At 40.6% G+C, this 19986-nt stretch overlaps 1 protein-coding gene across 2 annotated transcripts; it reads left to right on the top strand.

Moving 5' to 3' along the window:
• Positions 1-265: 265 nt before the first annotated feature.
• Positions 266-19114, top strand: zbtb38 (zinc finger and BTB domain containing 38). Of its 2 annotated transcripts, XR_007144732.1 has the most exons (5): positions 266-1114; positions 1618-1780; positions 2428-2526; positions 2743-8766; positions 9825-14276. XR_007144732.1 is itself a non-coding variant. In XM_027132582.2 (4 exons), the coding sequence occupies exons 3-4, from the start codon at positions 2503-2505 to the stop codon at positions 17766-17768; spliced, it is 3507 nt and encodes a 1168-aa protein (XP_026988383.2). In that variant the 5' UTR covers positions 979-1114; positions 1618-1780; positions 2428-2502; the 3' UTR covers positions 17769-19114. The 2 variants fall into 2 exon arrangements, 1 of the variants encoding a protein (XP_026988383.2); XM_027132582.2 differs by lacking the exons at positions 2743-8766; positions 9825-14276 and adding an exon at positions 14286-19114 and having other exon boundaries at positions 979-1114.
• Positions 19115-19986: the final 872 nt, after the last annotated feature.

Genomic DNA, 19986 nt, shown 5'->3' on the forward strand with positions numbered 1-19986 from the left:
AAATGTTTTCTATAGTTTGTTTGCACTGTCTTTTGTCCTGCACTGTTTGCACCAGGTTGCACAGATGCACTTTATGTATCTAGGACTAACTTACTTAAGTCCTTAGCTCTGTCTTTGTTTTATGTAGCACCACAGTCCTGGAGAAACATTGTCTCATTTCACTTTGTACTGCAAAAGCTATATATGTTTGAAATGACAATAAAAGCTTCTTGAATTGACTTGACCACAAATGGGGTTTTCACACTTAAAATAGTTAACTCAGGTGATTGTAAACCTCAGGTGATTGGAATCCTGGGTAATTTTGTTTGATGTTTTACAAAGGAAAACAGAAAGTTTGAAACATAAAGTAAAGCTTTTTTTTTATATCTATTTTTTATGCAGCAAGCAGGGTTTCTGTTACAGTATAAAGCAGGATATGAGACACGTGCTGTTCAGTTGATCGGGTTTCTGTTGCTAAGCAACTAGCTGTAATGTTCCAACACCGCATCGTTTCACATTGTACACTTTTCACACCACAGTGCAAGGTATAACATTGCAAAAGCACTGCTAACCCTGCTCCAAGAAGAGTTTCATGATGCTGTGTACAAACAGGGCTAACCCAGCATGTAAATTACAAGTGTGAAACGTTCCTCTAACCCGGGTTAAAAGGCGGGGCTTAGAATGACTGTACAAGACTTATTAGTCGAATTTACTGGTTACTGGAGTTTAATGATTTTAATTGTTACTGTTGTTGTTTATTATAAGTAATAGTGTAAAACAGGCGGGTGTTAAACTCAAGTTCAAGGTTGTTGTTTTTTTTAATGAAAAATTGCATATAACAAATTTCTTATTCAAAAGTGAATAGAAAAAAGAAACCAATCCACAGACACTTAATTAACTTCTGGCATTGATGTGACAAGACTACTTTTGTAGCTATACCGCCATCTCGTGGTGAATTGTGGTGAATTGTACAGCAAATGACCAGCAGAGGGCGCGCGCGTCCACGTCCCACGTCCCACACACACACACACACACACACACACACACACACACACACACACACACACACACACACATACACACACACAAACACACAGAGTCCTGGATGACGGGGAGGAACGTCATGGAGGGAAAAGTAGGTGTCATTAATTTTTCGCCTGCGTGCGTAAAAACAGTTACTCAAACTGATTGTACACATAGGGCTTAAATATAGCGGTATACAGTGTAGTACTTAGCAAAAGCGTCAGCTGAGTTAGAGAAATATTGTGTTATGTAATTTCCAGGTCAGAGAGAGAGAGAGAGAGAGAGAGAGAGAGAGAGAGATAGATAGAGTGAGGGAGAGACAGAGAGTGAATGAAAGAGAGTGAGGCAGGGAAAAGGAGAAAGAGTGAAAGAGGGAGCGAGAGAAAGAAAAGGAGAGAGGGAGAAAGAGAGAAGAGAGTGGGAGGGAGGGAAAAAGAGAGGTAGAGGTAGGGGGGGGGCTTGTTTGAGGTGGGGTGACCTGACAGTAGCTGACTTATGTTTATAGATTTAAACAGAGAAGGAGACAGAAAGCCAGTCAGAAAGCAGGTCAGAAGATATAAGTTTACATACCGAGGGATTTGTTTTCACCTTCTCTCTCTTCTTCTCATTTAATAGAGGAATGACGCAGCAGTTTGAGGCCATAGGAGGGGCTGCTGTCCAGGGAAAAAGAAATCAACACAACACTAAAGTGCTCACACACACACACACACACACACACACACACACACACAGTACCCGAGAGTACTCCTGGATTCAGGCTCATGAATAGGACCATTAGGTATGAGATTCAAACATTCTCAGGTTTCTCTCTTTAGGAATGCTAAAAATAGCACAGGTTTTTTTGTGTGTTTGTGTGTGTGTGTGTGTGTGTGTGTGTGTGTGTGAGAGAGAGAGAGAGAGAGAGAGAGAGAGAGAGAGAGAGAGAGAGAGAGAGAGATGGAAAAGAGAGTGTGTTCTGAGTGGACATTAGGATTATAGATCTGTTCATGTGAGTGACTGTATGTGTGGAAGATCTCTCATGCAGAATGGTATAGTAGAGAGAGAGAGAGAGAGAGAGAGAAGAAAATTTGAATTTGAATTTGAAAAAAGCTTGAGGAATGCAAAGAAACAGGCCTTACTACAGAATGAAGGACCATTCTACTATACCATCCTGCATGAGAGATCTTTCACACATAGTCACTCTAATCCTAATGTCTACTTAAAACACACTCTCCTCTCCCTCTCTCACTCCCTCTCTCACTCTCTCTCACACACTCTCTCTCTCTCTCTCTCTCTCTCTCTCTCTCTCTCTCTCACACACACACACACACACACACACACACACAAAGCTTTAGCTTTTAGATGTTGCCATTTTTGTTGCTGTCATTGTTGTTGGGTTTGTTTTTTGTTGTTTTTTTTGTTTCTTACATTATTTATAATCCCCAGCAGGCGGCACTGCACTCAGACTTGCTTGCTCTGTATTGAGCGTGTGGTCAGAGAAGAAGCAGCCATGAGACGATCATGATCGGGACGACTGCTCTGCAGGTTGGTACAGAATTACTAACCTTACTCTGGCTCGCTGTGACACTTCACACACGCACTCCACTAATTCTGCACCCCTTTCTTGATGATGTCATTGCTTTTGTTCCTACAGTAAACACTGAGGTGTGTGTTTTGATGTTTTTGATGTGCTACAGCATTTCCGTTGATGTCCTTTGAATCAGACACTCAGAAACTCTTCTCGTTTGTTTGTTTTTTCAGAGCTGACTGATCCTGTCACCTGCTGTATTTCATTCCTCTTTTTAACCATCTCTCTCTCATTCCCCTTTTTTCTCCTTCACCACTTGGCTGCCCTCCATCACGAGGGCCTATCTGTTACTTTGTCAGCTCGAGTGACGTGCATTAGATGAGGGCTGGAGGAACTTACCCAGAAGGCTTTGCTACAATCTAACACACTGTCCTTTGAAAAAAACAGTGAAAGAATGCAGTAAAAAAAAAACAACTTTGATGATCGGCTGGCTCAAATCAAGTCTTGTTCCATATGTAGTAAATGCTAAAAATGCAAGACTATAAAAGAGCTCGGCTGCATTCCAGTACTACTCGTAACATTTTTCCTTGTCCGGCCGCCCTCCTTTTTTGTCCCCCTTTGGCAGTCGTCCATCTTGAAGGATGTTGTTACAAATGTTTTAGATGATGATGAGATGAGCCATACTCAGGAGCAGAGCTTATTCACAAGGCATTACTTAAGCTTAACCTTTTATATAAAAAAGTCACCTTTATTAGGGCTTCAGTAACACAATTAACCCAGAAAGCACTGCTGCTTATTGCAATACGTTTTAAAGTTCTAACAAAATCGCTTTAATTGTTTTCACTGTACATACTGTACTTGGATGCTGTTGGCATGGTAACAAACAGCTACATGGTCCAGGGCCTCTGAGCTCGGTGTCTGTCTGCAACCTGTCCTGCTCTGTTCACTTAATGCTTGCATGGGTTTCCTCGGGGTTCTCCGGTTTTCTCTGACCTTATAACATCATCAGTAGGTGGACTGGCTGTGTTAAATTCAGCTGTGTATGTACAGTACATCCCATGCACAGACTATTTCGTCCTTAATAATGGTGTTCCTGAGATAAGCTCCAGATCCTTATCCATAACCCTTTGTGTATGCAGGTCTGTTATAAAAACGCATTAGCTGAGAGCCAGCACTGCTCCTTACATGGCACTGCAAGCGCACAGTGATGTTATGTACCCTCGTTGCACTGCAGCATGGGCACTTTAACAAGAGAATTGGAGCATAGCCCATGGTGATCTGACACTGAATAGGCTGCACTCCTGTCTGTCCAGGATTGCTGAGTTGGTGTTAACATGGTAATGCTGCCGGTGTTTAGACAGGAAGTGAGCGATGATGTGGCAGCACACCACCTACGCACCACTCCGTGACTCAGAGAGAAAATAACACTGCGGTTTGTTCACTCTCCTGTAGTGTGCACTACTAGTTTTGTAGCTACAGACTGCCTCGATAGATAATCTCTTCATCTCAGCGCTGATCAGTGTAAACGTTTGGATAAAAAGGGATGCTAAATGTCTTCCTATGCTCAGGTGCTCATGTTGATGGCAGGTGTGTGAGTGTGAGTGTGAGTGTGTGTGTGTGTGTGTGTGTGTGTGTGTGTGTGTGTGTGTGTGTGTGTGTGTGTGTGTGTGTGTGTGTGTGTGTGAGTGTGTGTGTGTGTGTGCACAGGTGGGAATGGAAATAAGATATGAGGGCACTGAGACAACACTGACCATGACGGCACCCTGCTGTCGCACAATTCCAAGTGTAGCCGGTCTGCCCTTCTGTGTCGTATCTGGCTACCATTCTGCGTTGTGTTCTTGTGTGATGTATAATAAGAGGCCAAAGTCGTCTGCTGATTCAATGTGTGCTTTATCCAAAATTGCTGCATAAATCAGAAACATGCAGCTATAACATGCAGTTGCACACTCGTCGCCTGCCCGCTCTGCTCAGGTCTCATTCAGACTGAAGCAAGAGCATAATACAAGAGACATTGTATTTCACAATAACAATATATAGATATAAAATATAACAATAACAAAGACCATATGTAAATTATCTAGGAGAACTTAATTACTTATTACATATGTATCAGAAATAACAAAATACTCATTAACAATATGAAATACATTAAGTCAATTCAAATCATCAACATCTTAAGAGATATAATTATATACATACACATATAACCAATACAAGGTTATGCACCAAGAAAAAAAAGAGATGGTTCCATACCTGCATAAATCAGAAACATGCAGTTATAACCGTTGCACACTCGTCACCTGCCCCTGCTAAACATTCCGACACAAACATGAAATTAGCAGCCACGCTTAACAGGCCGACTTCTATGCTAACGGACAACGTGACACTGCATTCCTTTAATTACATACAACTTCTGCCACAGGTAAAACACATTCGGACACAAAAACAGCGTTTTATTGTACATATATATATCTCTTCTGATATTTAACAAACATGGAATCATTATTTAACAATAACATTTTATTATTTCCACATTATAAACAGGGCACTCAAAACACCTACCTCGCTCTGCTCAGGTCTCATTCAGACTGAAGCAAGAGCGCGCAGCGCTGACGTCACAGACGAAACACCCACAAAACTTAAAGAAATAAAATAACTTTACTGCTCCCTTTTCCCTTTTTGTTTTTCGAATAGCTCATTATTGATCCCAACCAAAAACAAGGATTTTGCGTGAATTAAAAATAAATGAATTAATGCACATCTCTTAACACCGGTTACACAAGCACTGTGCTTTTTTTCAAAATAGAATTGTATATAGTTGTTTTTACCAGCTGTAAATGAGCCAAATGAATAAACTGTATCTCAGAATGAAAACTCTCTACTATCAGTGTTACTGAATTACACATGATATTTAGAAGTGTTTTGCTTTCAGCATTAACATAGACATTTGGATTTAAAACATTGAAATAATGAGTGACAGGTGTCTCCTCCTTACATACAATACTGGGTTGTCGAAGCCCAAAAATATCACGCATCGCTATGTGTGATGCCGGTGCATCATCAGCCTGTCTAGTGTAATCATTCCCTAAACAGCACATGACTTACAGTGTGAGCCAGTTACTTAACGTATAAGCTCTTGTTAAAGCACAGAGTTGCTCTGTGTATTCTCCAGCATCTTATCTACGCTGAAGATAAATCAATTATAAATTACTATCATGCATCATTTACTGGCTTCCCACATAATGAATCAGTCCTGAATTTATGGCATGTAAATATCATCCAGGGAGGCACGGTGGCTTGGTGGTTAGCAGGTTTGCCTCACACTCCCAGGGTTGGGGGTTCGATTCCTGCCTCTTGGAGTTAGAATGTTCTCCCCATGCTTCAAGGTTTCCTCCCCCCAGTCCAAAGACGTGTTTTAGACTAATTTCTCATCTCTAAATCATCCGTAATGTGTGTGTTTGTTTGTGCCCTGCCTTGTGCCCTGATTCTCTTGGGATAGACTCCAGGTTCCCTGTGACCCAGTAGAATAAGCAAGGTAGAGAATGGATGGAGAATAGATTATCATTCTTTGAGCAAGGACACACAAAACACACAACTGCTCAGCGGTATAAATGAGATAAACATATGTTGCCATGGATAAGGGTCTCTGGCAAATTCTGTAAATGTGTAATACTGACACAATGTTACCCTGTCCTGATTGGCTGCCTCCTCCAGCCATGGACTTCCAGCCTGAAAGCTCTGATATAATGCAGAGTCATCTTTAAATGTCAGCGCTAAGTGAAAGCAATAGCCAAATCTAGTAGCAGACTAAAGACTAAAGAGATGGAAGTCGGTCACTTTTATTATCAAAGTTATTACTCCAATCACAGATTTATAATTATCTGATCTCTAATTCTTTGCTGTCACTAGGTTAAAGCTTAGAACACCGGTGAGCCAGTGACAGTGTCGGGTGTGACCAAGGCTCATTCATGCTTGTGGGAGTGAAGGCTAGCTCATCTAGATCCTGCCAAAAAGCTAGTGTAGTACAAATTGCTAATAAGAAAAGATAAGATAAGATGTACCTTTATTCGTCCCACAATGGGGAAATTTTTCTGTTACAGCAGCAAAGACAAAGAAATGCGAATATATAAAAAATGAAAGACATAATATGTAATATACAGAACACAATGTATAAATACAAAGAAGAATAAAGAGAGCACGAGTAAGTCGTTACGCAACAGACATATTGCACACAGGTAATATTGCACATTTTTCAAAATATCGCACTTAAACAGTAATCCAGTGTGTACTGTAATTATGGTGACTGGTTCACTGGGAGCAGCTTTGGTTGTAAAGTCTACTAGCAGCAGGGAGAAAATAAAGTTCATGTTGGCTATGATAGAAAGTGCAGAAACACACAGTGCATCACAGCTTGCTACTGTATGTGAGGGCTGTGTAGCCTCAGTTACAGTTACTAAACAATGCAGCAGGCCAAGTATCCCATCCCTTCATGGCAACAGTATTCCCTAAAGACAGTCTTTCAGCAGTATAATGCGCCCTGCCACACTGCAAACACTGATCAGGAAATGGTTTGACTTGGTATCTGTGGCACGTGCTGGACAAACAAGTTTGATCCGTATTGGATATGCTGTTAAAGTATTGGTGTCTGATACCCCAGCACACCTTCAGAGGTCTTGTGGAGTCCGTGCCTCAACAAGACAGAGCTGAGATGTTTTACTGGTACAAAATGAGGCAGGTGGTTTTAATCTTATGGCTGATCCGTGTGTGTGTTCCGTTTCCAGGCTGTTTAATTTATCTAGTGAAACTTTTGGGACATTTTGTTATGTCATAGTGTATGTGTTTGGTACATACGCTCATATGCACATGGCTTTATTTTACATTCAGTGATTCGTGTGGACGTGAACCACTGACAATAGCCAGTCTAAAAAAAAACGCCTCTCTTCCACTCTCTGTCATCAATATTTTTCAGTCTGTCCTCACACAGTGCACATGTTATTCCTGTCTTGGTTTGTAGCATCCGTCTGCTACGCTTCTCTCTCTTTTTTAATTTCCCATCTCGTAATCCCTCCTCCTGCAATCCATCATCTTCCCTTGTGTTTCCATGCCCTCATTCATTCTTCACTCATGTTTTTCCTGCACTCTTCCTTCTGTGTCCTCATTCTCTCCCCATCTTTCTCCCTGTCTCTCTGTTTCACCCCATCTCTCTCTGATGTCACTGCATTGATCAGGCAGCAGCTTAGCTGCATTAAAATATGCATTAAGAAGGGCAGCAGAATGCGAGATGGATCAGTCTATCCTGCATGTGTGAGGCAGACACCATTCACACGCTGATATGTGTGTGTGTGTGTGTGTGTGTGTGTGTGTCTGTATGCAAATGTATAGACACTGTTTTTTCCCTAATCTCCTACCCACCGCCACCGCTGCTAACCTGAGACTGTCGTGTTTTTTTTTCAGGCATCCCTGACATCAGCATCATAGACGCCTTAAATCTACCTGTTTTTCTTTTTTGGTCACTCTGCCTTTCACCTTTTCTGTTTCCAGACTTCATATCCGATACATAACCTCTCCTATACTACCATCCACCCTGTTCTCCTTTCACAGCATGTATCTGTACTGCTCTGCCATTTTCCTCTCTCTCTCTCTCTCTCTCTCTCTCTCTCTCTCTCTCTCTCTCTCTCTCACACACACACACACACACACCGTCCATCATCTTCCCTGGTTCCCTGAATTTTCAGCAGCATTTCTGACGTTCACATTGGTACCATTCTGCATTCCTCTTTCTTTCACTCTCTCTCTCTCTATTCCTCTCCATGGTCTCTCGCTTTCGACCGTTTTTCAGCCATGTTGATTAAAGTTGCAGTGGCTATTCCAGAGCAAAGTCAGTGCCACCTCTGAAGCTCAGCGGAAAGAGGGTTCTGAAAAGAGAGAGAGGGAGACAGAGAGAAAGAGAGAGAGAGAGAGCACGCACGAGAGAGATAGAGAGAGAGAGAGAGAGAGAGAGAGAGAGAGAGAGAGAGAGAGAGAGATGACGCACAGACTGAGAGCAGTGCTAGACAGCAAGCAACGAGTCAAACGAGTCAATTTTTATGTTCGTTGCAAGATGGCGTATTTTTCTGTTTCGTCTCTTTCACCTCAGTCTCTGATGAACAGAAATGAATAGTACATTCTACGTATTTCCTTTTCTGCAGAAAGCACTGTGATGCGATTTTTGCTCCGCGTATGACTGGACGGAAGCAGCTGGGTTTCATTTTGCTGAGGTAGGGGATTTTTTTTATTTTTATTACTAATTATTAAAAAAAATTGATATGCCATGATTGACGGCTTTTCGCTTTTTTCTATACTTATTTTCCTTTATGTTAAATAAGGGTGTGGCAGCATCTGTCTTTCGCAACATCTGCAGACAGGGAGTTAGAACACGAAAACAATAAGACAACATAACGAAATCCGTGTTAAAAACAAACCAAACGAAAAACTTCCAGCTATTGCATTCAGTGTATTGCACTATTAAGCAGGTTTACTGACTCGAACGTGAGCCATCGGTGTGGGAAAAGATGCAGCGAGCCCTCAGTGTGAGAGTCCAGAGGCTGAGCAGACAAAACCCACACACACTCGCTCGCTCGCTCACACACACACACACACACACACACACACAGGAGCAGAGCAGGCAAAGCCTTCTATCCTCCATCTTAACATATGCTGCTAAGCTGAACCTTAAGCACAATTTTTACATCGTTCGCCTGTTCATCATCCAGCTTAATTGCTGATAAATGTGTCGCCCCGCAACAGAGGCCTGTTTCAGCAGCGATCACACCGACTTCTCTGCCTTACGAGAGAATAAAACCATGAAGACTCTCCACACTAGCTTTACAGTCGTTTGTTTGTTTATACAGTACATAGATTTGCACACACATCTATGTGCAAAATTCAATAAACTGACATACTCAGTGATGTCATCATAGCTCTGTGTAGGTGGATGTACTGTGCATTTATTTTTTGCTGTGTAATTCATGTAGAGCTTCGCATGTGGTTTTCGATTGCTTTCTTGTTTTCTCTCTCACGCTCGCATATTCAGAGATGCATATTCAGAGACAAGCTTGCGGCCAAAGCGCTTTCAGAAACTGCATGTGAATAAAAATCATTTCCTAAGGAAACGTTAAAAACAGGAAATCTAAGGTCATATTAACCAAACATTGCGTGTGTATAAGTAGGTAATGTCTTTGTCTGCTGTTTTTTTCTACCATGCTAACTGCTAACTGGATAAATCCTCTTTTGAAAATGTCTTCAAACCATCATGGTACTGGCTTCATTTCCATAGGGTTTCCTTCCATATTGTGAGACGCAAGCAATGTTCATCAGCCATTTTGTTTTCACCAAGGCTGAATCATTCTCTGGTTCGTGTTTTAAAATGGCCGCGCTGCAGTGAGGTAATGGGCAGCAGTGCACATCAGATGAAAAAACAACAACAACAACAAAAGAACGAGAAACACGAGCATCATAAAAGAATTCAAATAGGAACCCAATCAGATGATGTACAGATGCGGAGAGCCAGGAAGAGAGACAATACTAATGTGACTAAGGAAGGGAACCAAAAGAGAAAGAAAAGTGAAGTGGAGCGTACCTAAGACAGAGCGACAGAAAAGAAGAAGATGAAGGAGGAGAGACAGAGTGAATTGGCTGTTAATAACAAGATAATAACCATTTAATAAGAATGTTATTAAAGCACAAATGTCGCTCTTCTATGTTAACATAAAAGAATCAATGTTAAAATTGAAATACTTATAAAACATTATACAGGAAATTAGTGTAAGAGCGTTTCAATAATTTAACACTGATAGCACTGAGCACATACAAACTGGACACACACACAGATACACAAACACACACACACACACACACACACACACACACAGTGGTATTAGTGGTATGAACTGCAAGTTTATTAACCTTTGGATGTACAGGAGATTGAAAAGCAACAACAATATCTCCGAAATATTACGACTGACATGATATGGTGAGGAAATGAAGAATGTTTCCCTTGAGTAGATTTGGCAGGAAGCATTATTGTGCAGCATTTGTATTGATGATGAAAGACTCTCTTCTCCTCTCCTCTCCTCTCCTCTCCTCTCTTTTCCTTTCTTTGTCACTTTGCAGAACAGTTCTGATTAGCTGTAGCACAGTAAAGGCTATCAAGTCTGTAAACATCAGCGGGTCTCGGTTTCCACTGTTGAAGCTCTGCTGCCATCTTGTGTTTTTTCAAACATTGAGCCTCATCGATAGTCGATAGTTAGTGTGGGTTTGTGTTGTGTTTGTGTTATAACAGGACATCAGGCCACATCTATCAAAATCTGTGATATTGTGTCTGTGTAAGCAAAGAACAAACAAAACATCTTTCGATTTCGATAAACCTTTCGGAAACACAGACTTTCTTCATATTCAGGTGTTTATATTGATGAAAGGCATCACAGTAAGAATAGGCCTGATGTATTCATGATGAGCTGTATGATGAGAGTACTGTACACACCTCACTATAGGATGAGACAGACCAGACTGGTCACTTATCTGTCTTTGAAATGTATAAGCAGCAAGAAATTAAAGCATGGGCAAAATTTGGAAAGGAATATCACAGGATCCTTTTCCTAATTGTACAGCATTAAAAGACAAAGACAAGGCAAATTAAACTGACTTATAAGCCAGCTTTCATCATTTAAAAAAAAATCATACTGTTGGTCTGTAAAAAACAATTTCCCTCATAGGTGCAGCATGTGCTAACTCTTCAAAAAGATGTAGCTTAGTCTTAAAATGGTTTAAGGTTAGCTTTTATATTTAATTTATCTTTAATGCAGGGGATAGAAAGTTTGCCTCAAACCTCCAGGGATTAGGGTTCGATTCCCAACTCCCCATGACTTTGGGGTTTCTTCTCCCATCCAAAGAAAGGCATTGTAAGCTGTCTGCTATTGTCCCTAGTGTATGTGTGTGCAATAAACTGGCATCATGTCCAGGGTGCACCCTGACTTGTGCACCCTGACCAAGTTCTCCTGGAATAAGCTCCAGGTTTCCCACGACCCGTTCAGATAGTATGGATGGTATCAATAATGGAATTAGTATGAAATAGCAGGTTTGTGAAATGTATTAAAAATGGGTGTTGTGTGTGTGTGTAATTGAAATAAACCAGCATAATCTGCAATATTAATGTATCCATATGTTTGCAGTAACTCCTTTACAAGTGATTTGATTTGAAGCTTAGTCTTCTTATGCATAAATTTACACACACTCAGAAGTAGTGTTTTCAGAATTTACACCCTTTTATGAACACCAAATGTCACCAACTTGATAAATGAGGCCCAGTGTTTTGTTCCATGTGTTCACTATTAAATGGAAGCCTGATGGGATTGGGAAAACGCAGTTGCTCATTAGAAGTGTGAATAAATAATTAGATATCATCATCATCTGTGCCATTTTATTATTTAAACAAGCATTTTGTCCTGGTTTGTTCCTTGTCATTTTTTTATTTTTATTTTTGCCCCTTCAGAAGGTTGAGACATAGTTACAGATCACCTGCAAGTACACATCCAAATCAAGAATCAGAGACAAGAACACAAAATCTATATTCACAGCTCACTTGGCAGTATGCTGATCCTTGAAGACAGGCAGTGATTCATGCACCTTAATGCAAGACATTTTGTTTATTATATCTTTTTAAGTATTGTAATTCCTAATGAAATAATTTGGAATACATTTGGAATACATTTCCAGGTTCAAATATTTATAGACCCCACTGTTTGTAGGTCATTTTTATGCATGTGTATGTGCGAACAGAAAGTGGGGCTTGTTTCTATAAATAAAAGTCTCAATTTTTAAAGATGTGAAATTCATAACCCGTTGTATTTCCATTTGTGCGTTTTACCCTGCAAGTAGTAATGTGGTTTATTTGGTTTATCTTGTTACCTTGTTGTATTTCTTACATGAACACCATCAGTGTGCTCTTTATTTGGAAAGGATCAGGACTGTGTCTTAATCCCTGCCAAGGCTATGTTCTGAGAACTCTGTAGGATCACTCTCTTGCTGTGATATTAATAAAGAACAAGGACTTCTCAATGTCACTACAAGCTTCATCTACCAGTTTAACTGGTTATTTTCAGTTTTGTAAATGCTGTTATTTGAGAATCACAAAAGGTGTGATAATGTTAAATAATAAGTAAAATAATAAAATGTGTACTAATGTGAAGTGGTGACAGTATTGTGAATACAGAACCTACTGTACAACAGGATTATTAATTTGGTCATTTTAAATCAATGTTAATTGACAATTTGTGCCTGCCCTTCTGCAAAGTTTTAATTTGTTTATAGTATCTATTTACCTCGTATTGGTGCTACTTAAGCAGCCTTAAACAGCAATCTACACACATGCATTTGGATTTTCATTTGATATTTTGGTGCTTGTAATGGTAGTGTTGTTCTCCATTACTACCTGGTGCTCCATGATCAATGGTACTCCATTGGTGTCACCTTTCTCTGTTAGATCTGTGCTGGGGACAGCTATAGAGGGCAGATCAGCAATTATCCATCTGTAGTAACCTTCCAAATTCGGTACCTGATTTTTTATTTTTTTTACTGGCTAAGATTAGTTCCTTATGCTCTGAGACCCATGTAGCACTGGAGAAATAGAAAGAACAGTCCTGGTGAAGTCTTACAAGCAAAGTCACATGTCAGTATATTTTAGTCAGGTTCAGGTTTGAAATTACCTTCCTAGCTGCTCATCTAGTTCATCTGCCCAGGTGATGAAGTATGTTTCTAACTTTGAAACCTCATTTAACTAACAGCAGTCACAACACAACCAGAGGTCTCCATCTGGCTTGGTCATCATCACTATGGGACTTGACTAATTGGTGCTAATGATGTTGTTGTGTCTTTTTCCAGTTTGCTGTCTTGTAAATGCTGGATATGTAGTCTGTGTGGCATCCTGTCAAACCTGGGAAAACAAACAGTACTGGGAGAATATGGCAGTGAGTCCAATTATAGGCAGGCCATGTTGAAGCTGCAGACTTCATGTGCAGTTGACATAGACAGACTGGGGTCTGAGTTAGATTGGTTGGTTGTGCTAAATTAACTGCATGCAACTATGTAACTATAGTTACTGCATTTGTTGCTCCTGTTCCTGTCTTCTGCTGAAGTCTGCCAGCAAGGGGTGTTCCCTTGGAGTCTGGAGTGTGATGCCAGTGCTTCTCCATGGTGTCAGGAGCATCAGCTTCATCAGCTCAACTATTTTCAGTTTTTGGTACATGTTATTGCTAATGACAGGGAAACACAATGTTCTCTATGATTACACTTTAAACTCCTTTATTCATAACTTCATGTATAAACTCGAATTTGTCAAGGTAGCCTCAGCCCTCTTGATGGCATCCACAATTTCCATTGTGCTCTCTATGTTTTGACTCGAAACTATTTTGTAAGTCTCATAAGTGAGAGCATGGGTGAAAAGATCCATGGATAACTTTGCAGCAATGTATTCTTTCAAATCCTTTTACCAAAGCCTGTTGGGTCATCCTAGTAGAGTCTGAGATTAGGGTTGATTTTAGTTTACTTTAGTATGCTGTACATGACATTTAATCTTAATACAATATTTTACACGTTGAGAAGCAAGGTCCTAGCAAAAAGTTGCAAATCTAAGATTTAATCTAACATTACATTCATTAACAACACAGAACCTGTACTATTATTACTGGCTGTTAACATTGTATCAGTCTTACGTTGTTTTCTCTTTCATCCACACTTGCAGATGATGGTGGTCAATTCCATGATGGACAACTTGCACCCACACAATGTCCTTTCTCAGCTCTGTGAACAGCGATCGCTTGGCCTTTTCTGTGATGTTACCATTGTTGTGGAGGACATCAAATTCCGTGCTCACAAAAATGTCTTGGCTGCGACTAGCGGATATTTCCGCAATGCTTTCACAGGCTCTGAGATTTGCGGCTCTAGCCAGGTGCTAGAAATTCCAGATCTGAAGTCAGAGGTGTTTGCCAGCATTCTTAATTTTATTTACTCCTCCAAAGTGGATTTAGCAAATAAAGGGGACAACAAGTCCTTAATAGCTGCAGGGAGAAAATTAGGGATCCCATTTCTAGAGAAGCCTCTTGAGATCGAAAGACAAGTCTCTGGAATGGCACAAAGTCAAGCTTTTGCAAAATCAGAAAGTCCACAGAATCAGGCAAAACTGTCTGTTTGTTGCACTTTGAAGAAGGAGGCACCTCGACTTGAGGAGCAAGAGTGCACCAAAGGTCCACGAATAACTAATGCTTTCTCCATCACAGAAGTACCAGAAGTTAACAACCCATTTACTTCAGTGGACTCGCATAGTACTGGCCACCAAACACCAGACATGACTCACCAACCACAATCAAGAACACCATCTGTCGACAGTGATTCTGTCGATGCCGTGTTTGAACACTCATATGCTGTAAGCAAAGGCCTTCAAACTTCTGAGCTAAATGAGACAGTACAACAATATGATAAAGAGGTCACAAAGCCTGTTGTGCTACCTTGCAAGACTCTGACCAACCATAGGCTTGGTCCCATTAAAAAGCGGCATCGACTTTGCAAAGGTTTGACACCTTTAGCCGATGTAACTAGTGAAAATGTTCAGAGTCCTGTTAGCAGTTCTGTTGTACAAAATGGTCCCCCTGACTCCACATCTATGCTGCCGTCTCCAAGCTCAAATTCAGACTTGTGTTCTGCCCCAGACCTGTTGCTTCCACCTGATATCCTGCCACAACAAGATGATGATCCGCCTTCCTTAATTCCAGAAGATGTACCGACATCTACAACTTACCGCTGCCAGCAATGTCCTGAAGCCTTCAGCAGTTCAGCACTCCTTGCTGTCCATACGCAAAGCCACAAGAGAAGATTTGTCAGTCATCTGTTTTGCAAGTACTGCTATAAAAAGTTCATGCACCTGAAACGATTGCGCAATCACGAACAGGTGTGTTTCAAAGCCCTACCACAGCTGGAGCCAAATGGCAAAGAGGCTTCAGTCAGCCAAGATTCAAGTAGCACATCCATCCTAGATGATACAGCTTTCCCAAGTTCTGAGATTCAAGATCCTCCAAAACTTGATAGTACATTATCAGGCCCGTTAGAAGCACATCAAGAAGGAGTTACCAAATCAAGTGGTCACCGGGCTTATAAATGCAGTGTGTGCAAACGAGCCTATGTAACTCTGTCTAGCTTAAAAAGACATGAGAATGTGCATTCATGGCAAAGAGCCTATCCTTGTCACTACTGCAATAAAGTTTTTGCTTTGGCAGAATACCGTACCAAACATGAGATCTGGCATACAGGAGAGCGACGCTATCAATGCATCTTCTGCTTGGAGACCTTTTTGACTTACTACATCCTCAAAAACCATCAGAAGTCATTCCACGGCATCGATCCACGTCTGGCAGTGAATAAAAAGTCTGCTAATGGTGGTTTCAAAGGAAGTGTGTACCCCATAAAGCTCTACAGACTTTTACCAATGAAGTTCAAGAAGAAAAGATACAAGACTTACAGTCATACTTACTCTGAAGTCATGGGCAACCACAATCATACTTTCACTGATCCACTTAAAGGCACAGCTCCTATTCATAACTCAGAAAGTGCCACTAGTGGACAATCATTGTTCTCAATGCCTGTGACCTTTATGGCAACTCCAAAGATGATGGCTTCAGAAATGCCACACATTACCTTTGACCAGTCATGTGACCAACAGGCAGAAACTCATTTGCCTTCTGATAAGAATTTGTCTCATAGTGAGGAGGACCCCTTTAACCCCACTAATACCCATAGTGGATTGGCAGGCTTTCAGTCCACTGTGTCACCTGATTTTGGTTGTGGATACACCCCATCTATGACAACAGAGGAAAACACAAGGACCTCTATGCTAATGCACCGAAATGACTCATCTCCCACACAAAGCAGTAGTAACAGAAGCAAAGCGGTTCTACCATTCCTCAACATACCACCTGTGTGCTCATTTGAGGGACTCAGCAAGCTTAGTGAGTTATCAGCAGCTGCACAAACTATTGAAGTAATGGCTAATCAGCTGCTTCAGCCACAGCCAGAGACACTGGCACAGAACCTTCGACCAGATGGAAAGACAGAAACATATATTGCCAAGCCCGCTTGTCCTGGTCCATCAGTGAACAACCAAGTCTTGCCACTGTGCCAGATAACTGTCAAAATTGGCAATGAGGCCATTATTCGCCGCAAGATTAAAGGCTCAAAGCTGTTCCCAAAGATGAAAAAGAAAAGAAACTGGAAGCAAGACATTGAGAAATGTACAACAACAGAGGATAGTGTAGGATTCCCAAACCTGCGCTTACGAACAGACGTTTCAAGCTCAGTCACAGAAGAGGAGCCATATGATGATGTGAATGACCCTGAAAATGACAAACTGTGGCGTCCTTATTACTCATACAAACCTAAAAAGAAGGGCAAAAGATTTAGGTCCAAACGTAAAAGGTTTAAGGCTGCTCAGTTCTATACAAAGCCACTGTCTCCTGAAACAGATGATGAGTTCATGGATATGAATTGTGGTCTAGACGAAAGCGTCACAGTAGAGAGGTCTGAGTCAAGGATGGAGCTAAGGAGTCAAAGTCCAAAAGAGAATTTTACCTGCCACTGCTGTAGCAGCTCCTTCTCGACTTTAGCCTCCCTCAACATGCATATTGTCAACTGCCATCAGCCTCGCTGCAAAGTTTGTGGAAAGCAGTGTTCTCTTAAAGAGCTTCCCAATGGAGATGTCCCATTCACTGAGGATTTTGCATGCCAAAGTTGCACAGAGGATGGCTCATGCTTTAACTCGACAGTTATGACTCATAACTTGAATAGTGAAAAACGCTACCGCTGCTCATACTGCCCACAGCGGTTCCTCTACCTTGCTACTAAGAAGAGCCACGAAGCAAAACATCTTGAGAGGTTCAATACGGAACATAGCTGTAGGTACTGTCCTAAAGTGTGCAAGTCTGCGATGCTGCTAAGCATACACGAGAGCAAGCATTTTAATAAGGTAAAAGATACAGAAAATAATAAAATAAAAGCAATCACAAGATCAATCTTGCCTGCTTCAGACAAAAGAGAACAACCAAAAATTGAACCTTGGGCAAGTCCAAAATGCTGCAAACCACTTAAAACTGAGGAGGCAGTGGACATGAATGCTAAGGGAATTTATCCCAAAATCCCTCAACTCCACAAAAAAGACATCCCTTTTTCGATCGTGTAAAGTTGACAGGAGTTTGCTTGTTTCCTCAAGAGATACAGAAAAGAAAATCTCATTAGGAAAGTTTAATGGAATTTCCCAAAGACTCCACTCTGGGGGTGAGACTCAAGTGCAAAAGCGCCATCTTCCTAAACATTTAACAAACAACCATCTCAACACATCCAATCTCTATACAGCAAGTCTGAGATGACTGCCTGCTATTAAGGGTACTTCCCTGCAGTCACCCAAGTTAGAGTGGCAGTTGTGTAAAAAAAAAGAACCTGTTTTTTACACCTACAACTGATTTTGAAGAAAGGATGAAGAAGAATGCAGAAAATGATGTTACACAGTAAATGTTAACGAGTGCGGTACGAAGAGGCACATTTGAACCTGTGTGACAGACATGAATGTTGTTAAAGTCACTTTACAATGGTGTAAATATAAAGTATTTTTATTTGTTTCCTGCAAAATAATGTTGGTAGTTTTTTATGTTTTTTCTATGAGAGGAGAATATTTTATTTTTGTATGCTTTCATTTACCTCCCTGGATCGTGTCCCTGGATCAAGTGGATGTGTCATTGCTTATCAGATGCATAAACGAGGGCTTAATCACGTTTTAAAGACTCAATTAAAAAGTTCTCCATCATATTTACATTACTTGTTACAAGAACTTGAGCAGGGTTAATTAATATTTTATTCATTTTGAACCACTTACTCTTTGAAGTGAATTGGGCAAATAATTTGAAGAGCATGGAAATATGAGCAGGCAGATGTCACTGTCACTCACAAATAACACATTAAAATTTACTTAGTGTCTGAATGGAAAAAGGTACTTCAAAAGGAATCGAAGTACTCAAGTGAGTCATTAATGTGAATCAAATGAGTTGATGTTTGCAATGTTCAGTTCAGTGAAATGTGTAATTTTTTTAACTGTGGACTTTACAATAATTGACACAGTCTGTTAGTCCAAAGTGTTTTTGCTGCCCTCTAGTGGCTGGTTGTATCCCTGCCCTTAACTATATCAAAGAACGGACCAAGCTACTTGTCAAGTTACTTGACAGCTGGTTATTCTGAAGATTTCAATTCATGTTTATATTCCTTCCAGTATTTTTTGTTATGATGAATACATTTAAATGAAGTTATAAACATACAGAGCGACAGCTAGAACTAATGCACTTGCATCATGGGCACGCAGACACTTTCCCATATCTGGCAGACCTCCATCATTTAACAATATATAGCAGGATTTCCACAATCCCCATGTAAGTCTGGAAATTCACAGCATAGGGTGTTAATGTATTAATGTAACCCCTGTGTGCCTTCTCCTTTGTCACTGGGTACAGCTTTAATAAAGGTTAATAACTTTCAGCAGATGTTTTATTAGTCCTGTAATTTAATGCATTAATTTCCAGATATTAACAGAGTAAAATATTTTGCAGCTATATTAATGTACTGCGAGTTACTATCGTGGGCAACTTGCACATGCCTATTGCAGTTGAATATTATATGAAAATGATAGGTCTTCTTTTATTACAGCTGCTGAGCAGGTTCATTCATCTGTAATTTTTTTTTTTTTTTTGGGCTCTAATATATATATGTATTGTGCTGTTCCTGAATCCACTTCTCTGGCAGTACAAACAGATTTCGAATGAGACGAGGGTGAACACTTTGGGGGTTTTTACACCTGGTCACTTCATGCGTTTTTTGTGATCCGATAGCTATCCGATCGTAAAAAGACCAGGTGTAAATGCCCTCCCAAACGGAAGTACGTCACTCGCAGGTGACTCGCGAGTCGTGCATCGCACCAGAAACAAACATGTTTTCCCACCAGCGCTGGCTCCGATCTTTCACCCAGGTGTCTCGTTGGGTGGCCTAACGTAAATAGAACAGTTTTAACAAATCAGACAGCTATCGGATCAGAGAAAACACATGAAGTGACCAGGTGTAAAAAGGCCCTTTGTATTCAAGTATAACTTCAAACAGTTCCACTTCATCATCATTCAGATATGAATCTTATTGTTTGTTAATTTTCATTTAAGATCTTTTGACAATGTCAGTGTTTTTTCTTCATTCCACCTTCTCACATGTTTGCTTCTAGAGTTTAAAATTATTTAGTTGGAATTGAAAATCAGATTAACCAGAACTCATTGGATTCATTCATCTTTTAATCCAACTCACTATAAATGTGTCATAATACAGTCGATACACAGCACTCACACGACACCAACATATATGTAGCATTT

Source organism: Tachysurus fulvidraco, chromosome 13 (assembly GCF_022655615.1).
Source record: "Tachysurus fulvidraco isolate hzauxx_2018 chromosome 13, HZAU_PFXX_2.0, whole genome shotgun sequence".
NCBI classification, from domain to species: Eukaryota; Metazoa; Chordata; class Actinopteri; order Siluriformes; family Bagridae; genus Tachysurus; species Tachysurus fulvidraco.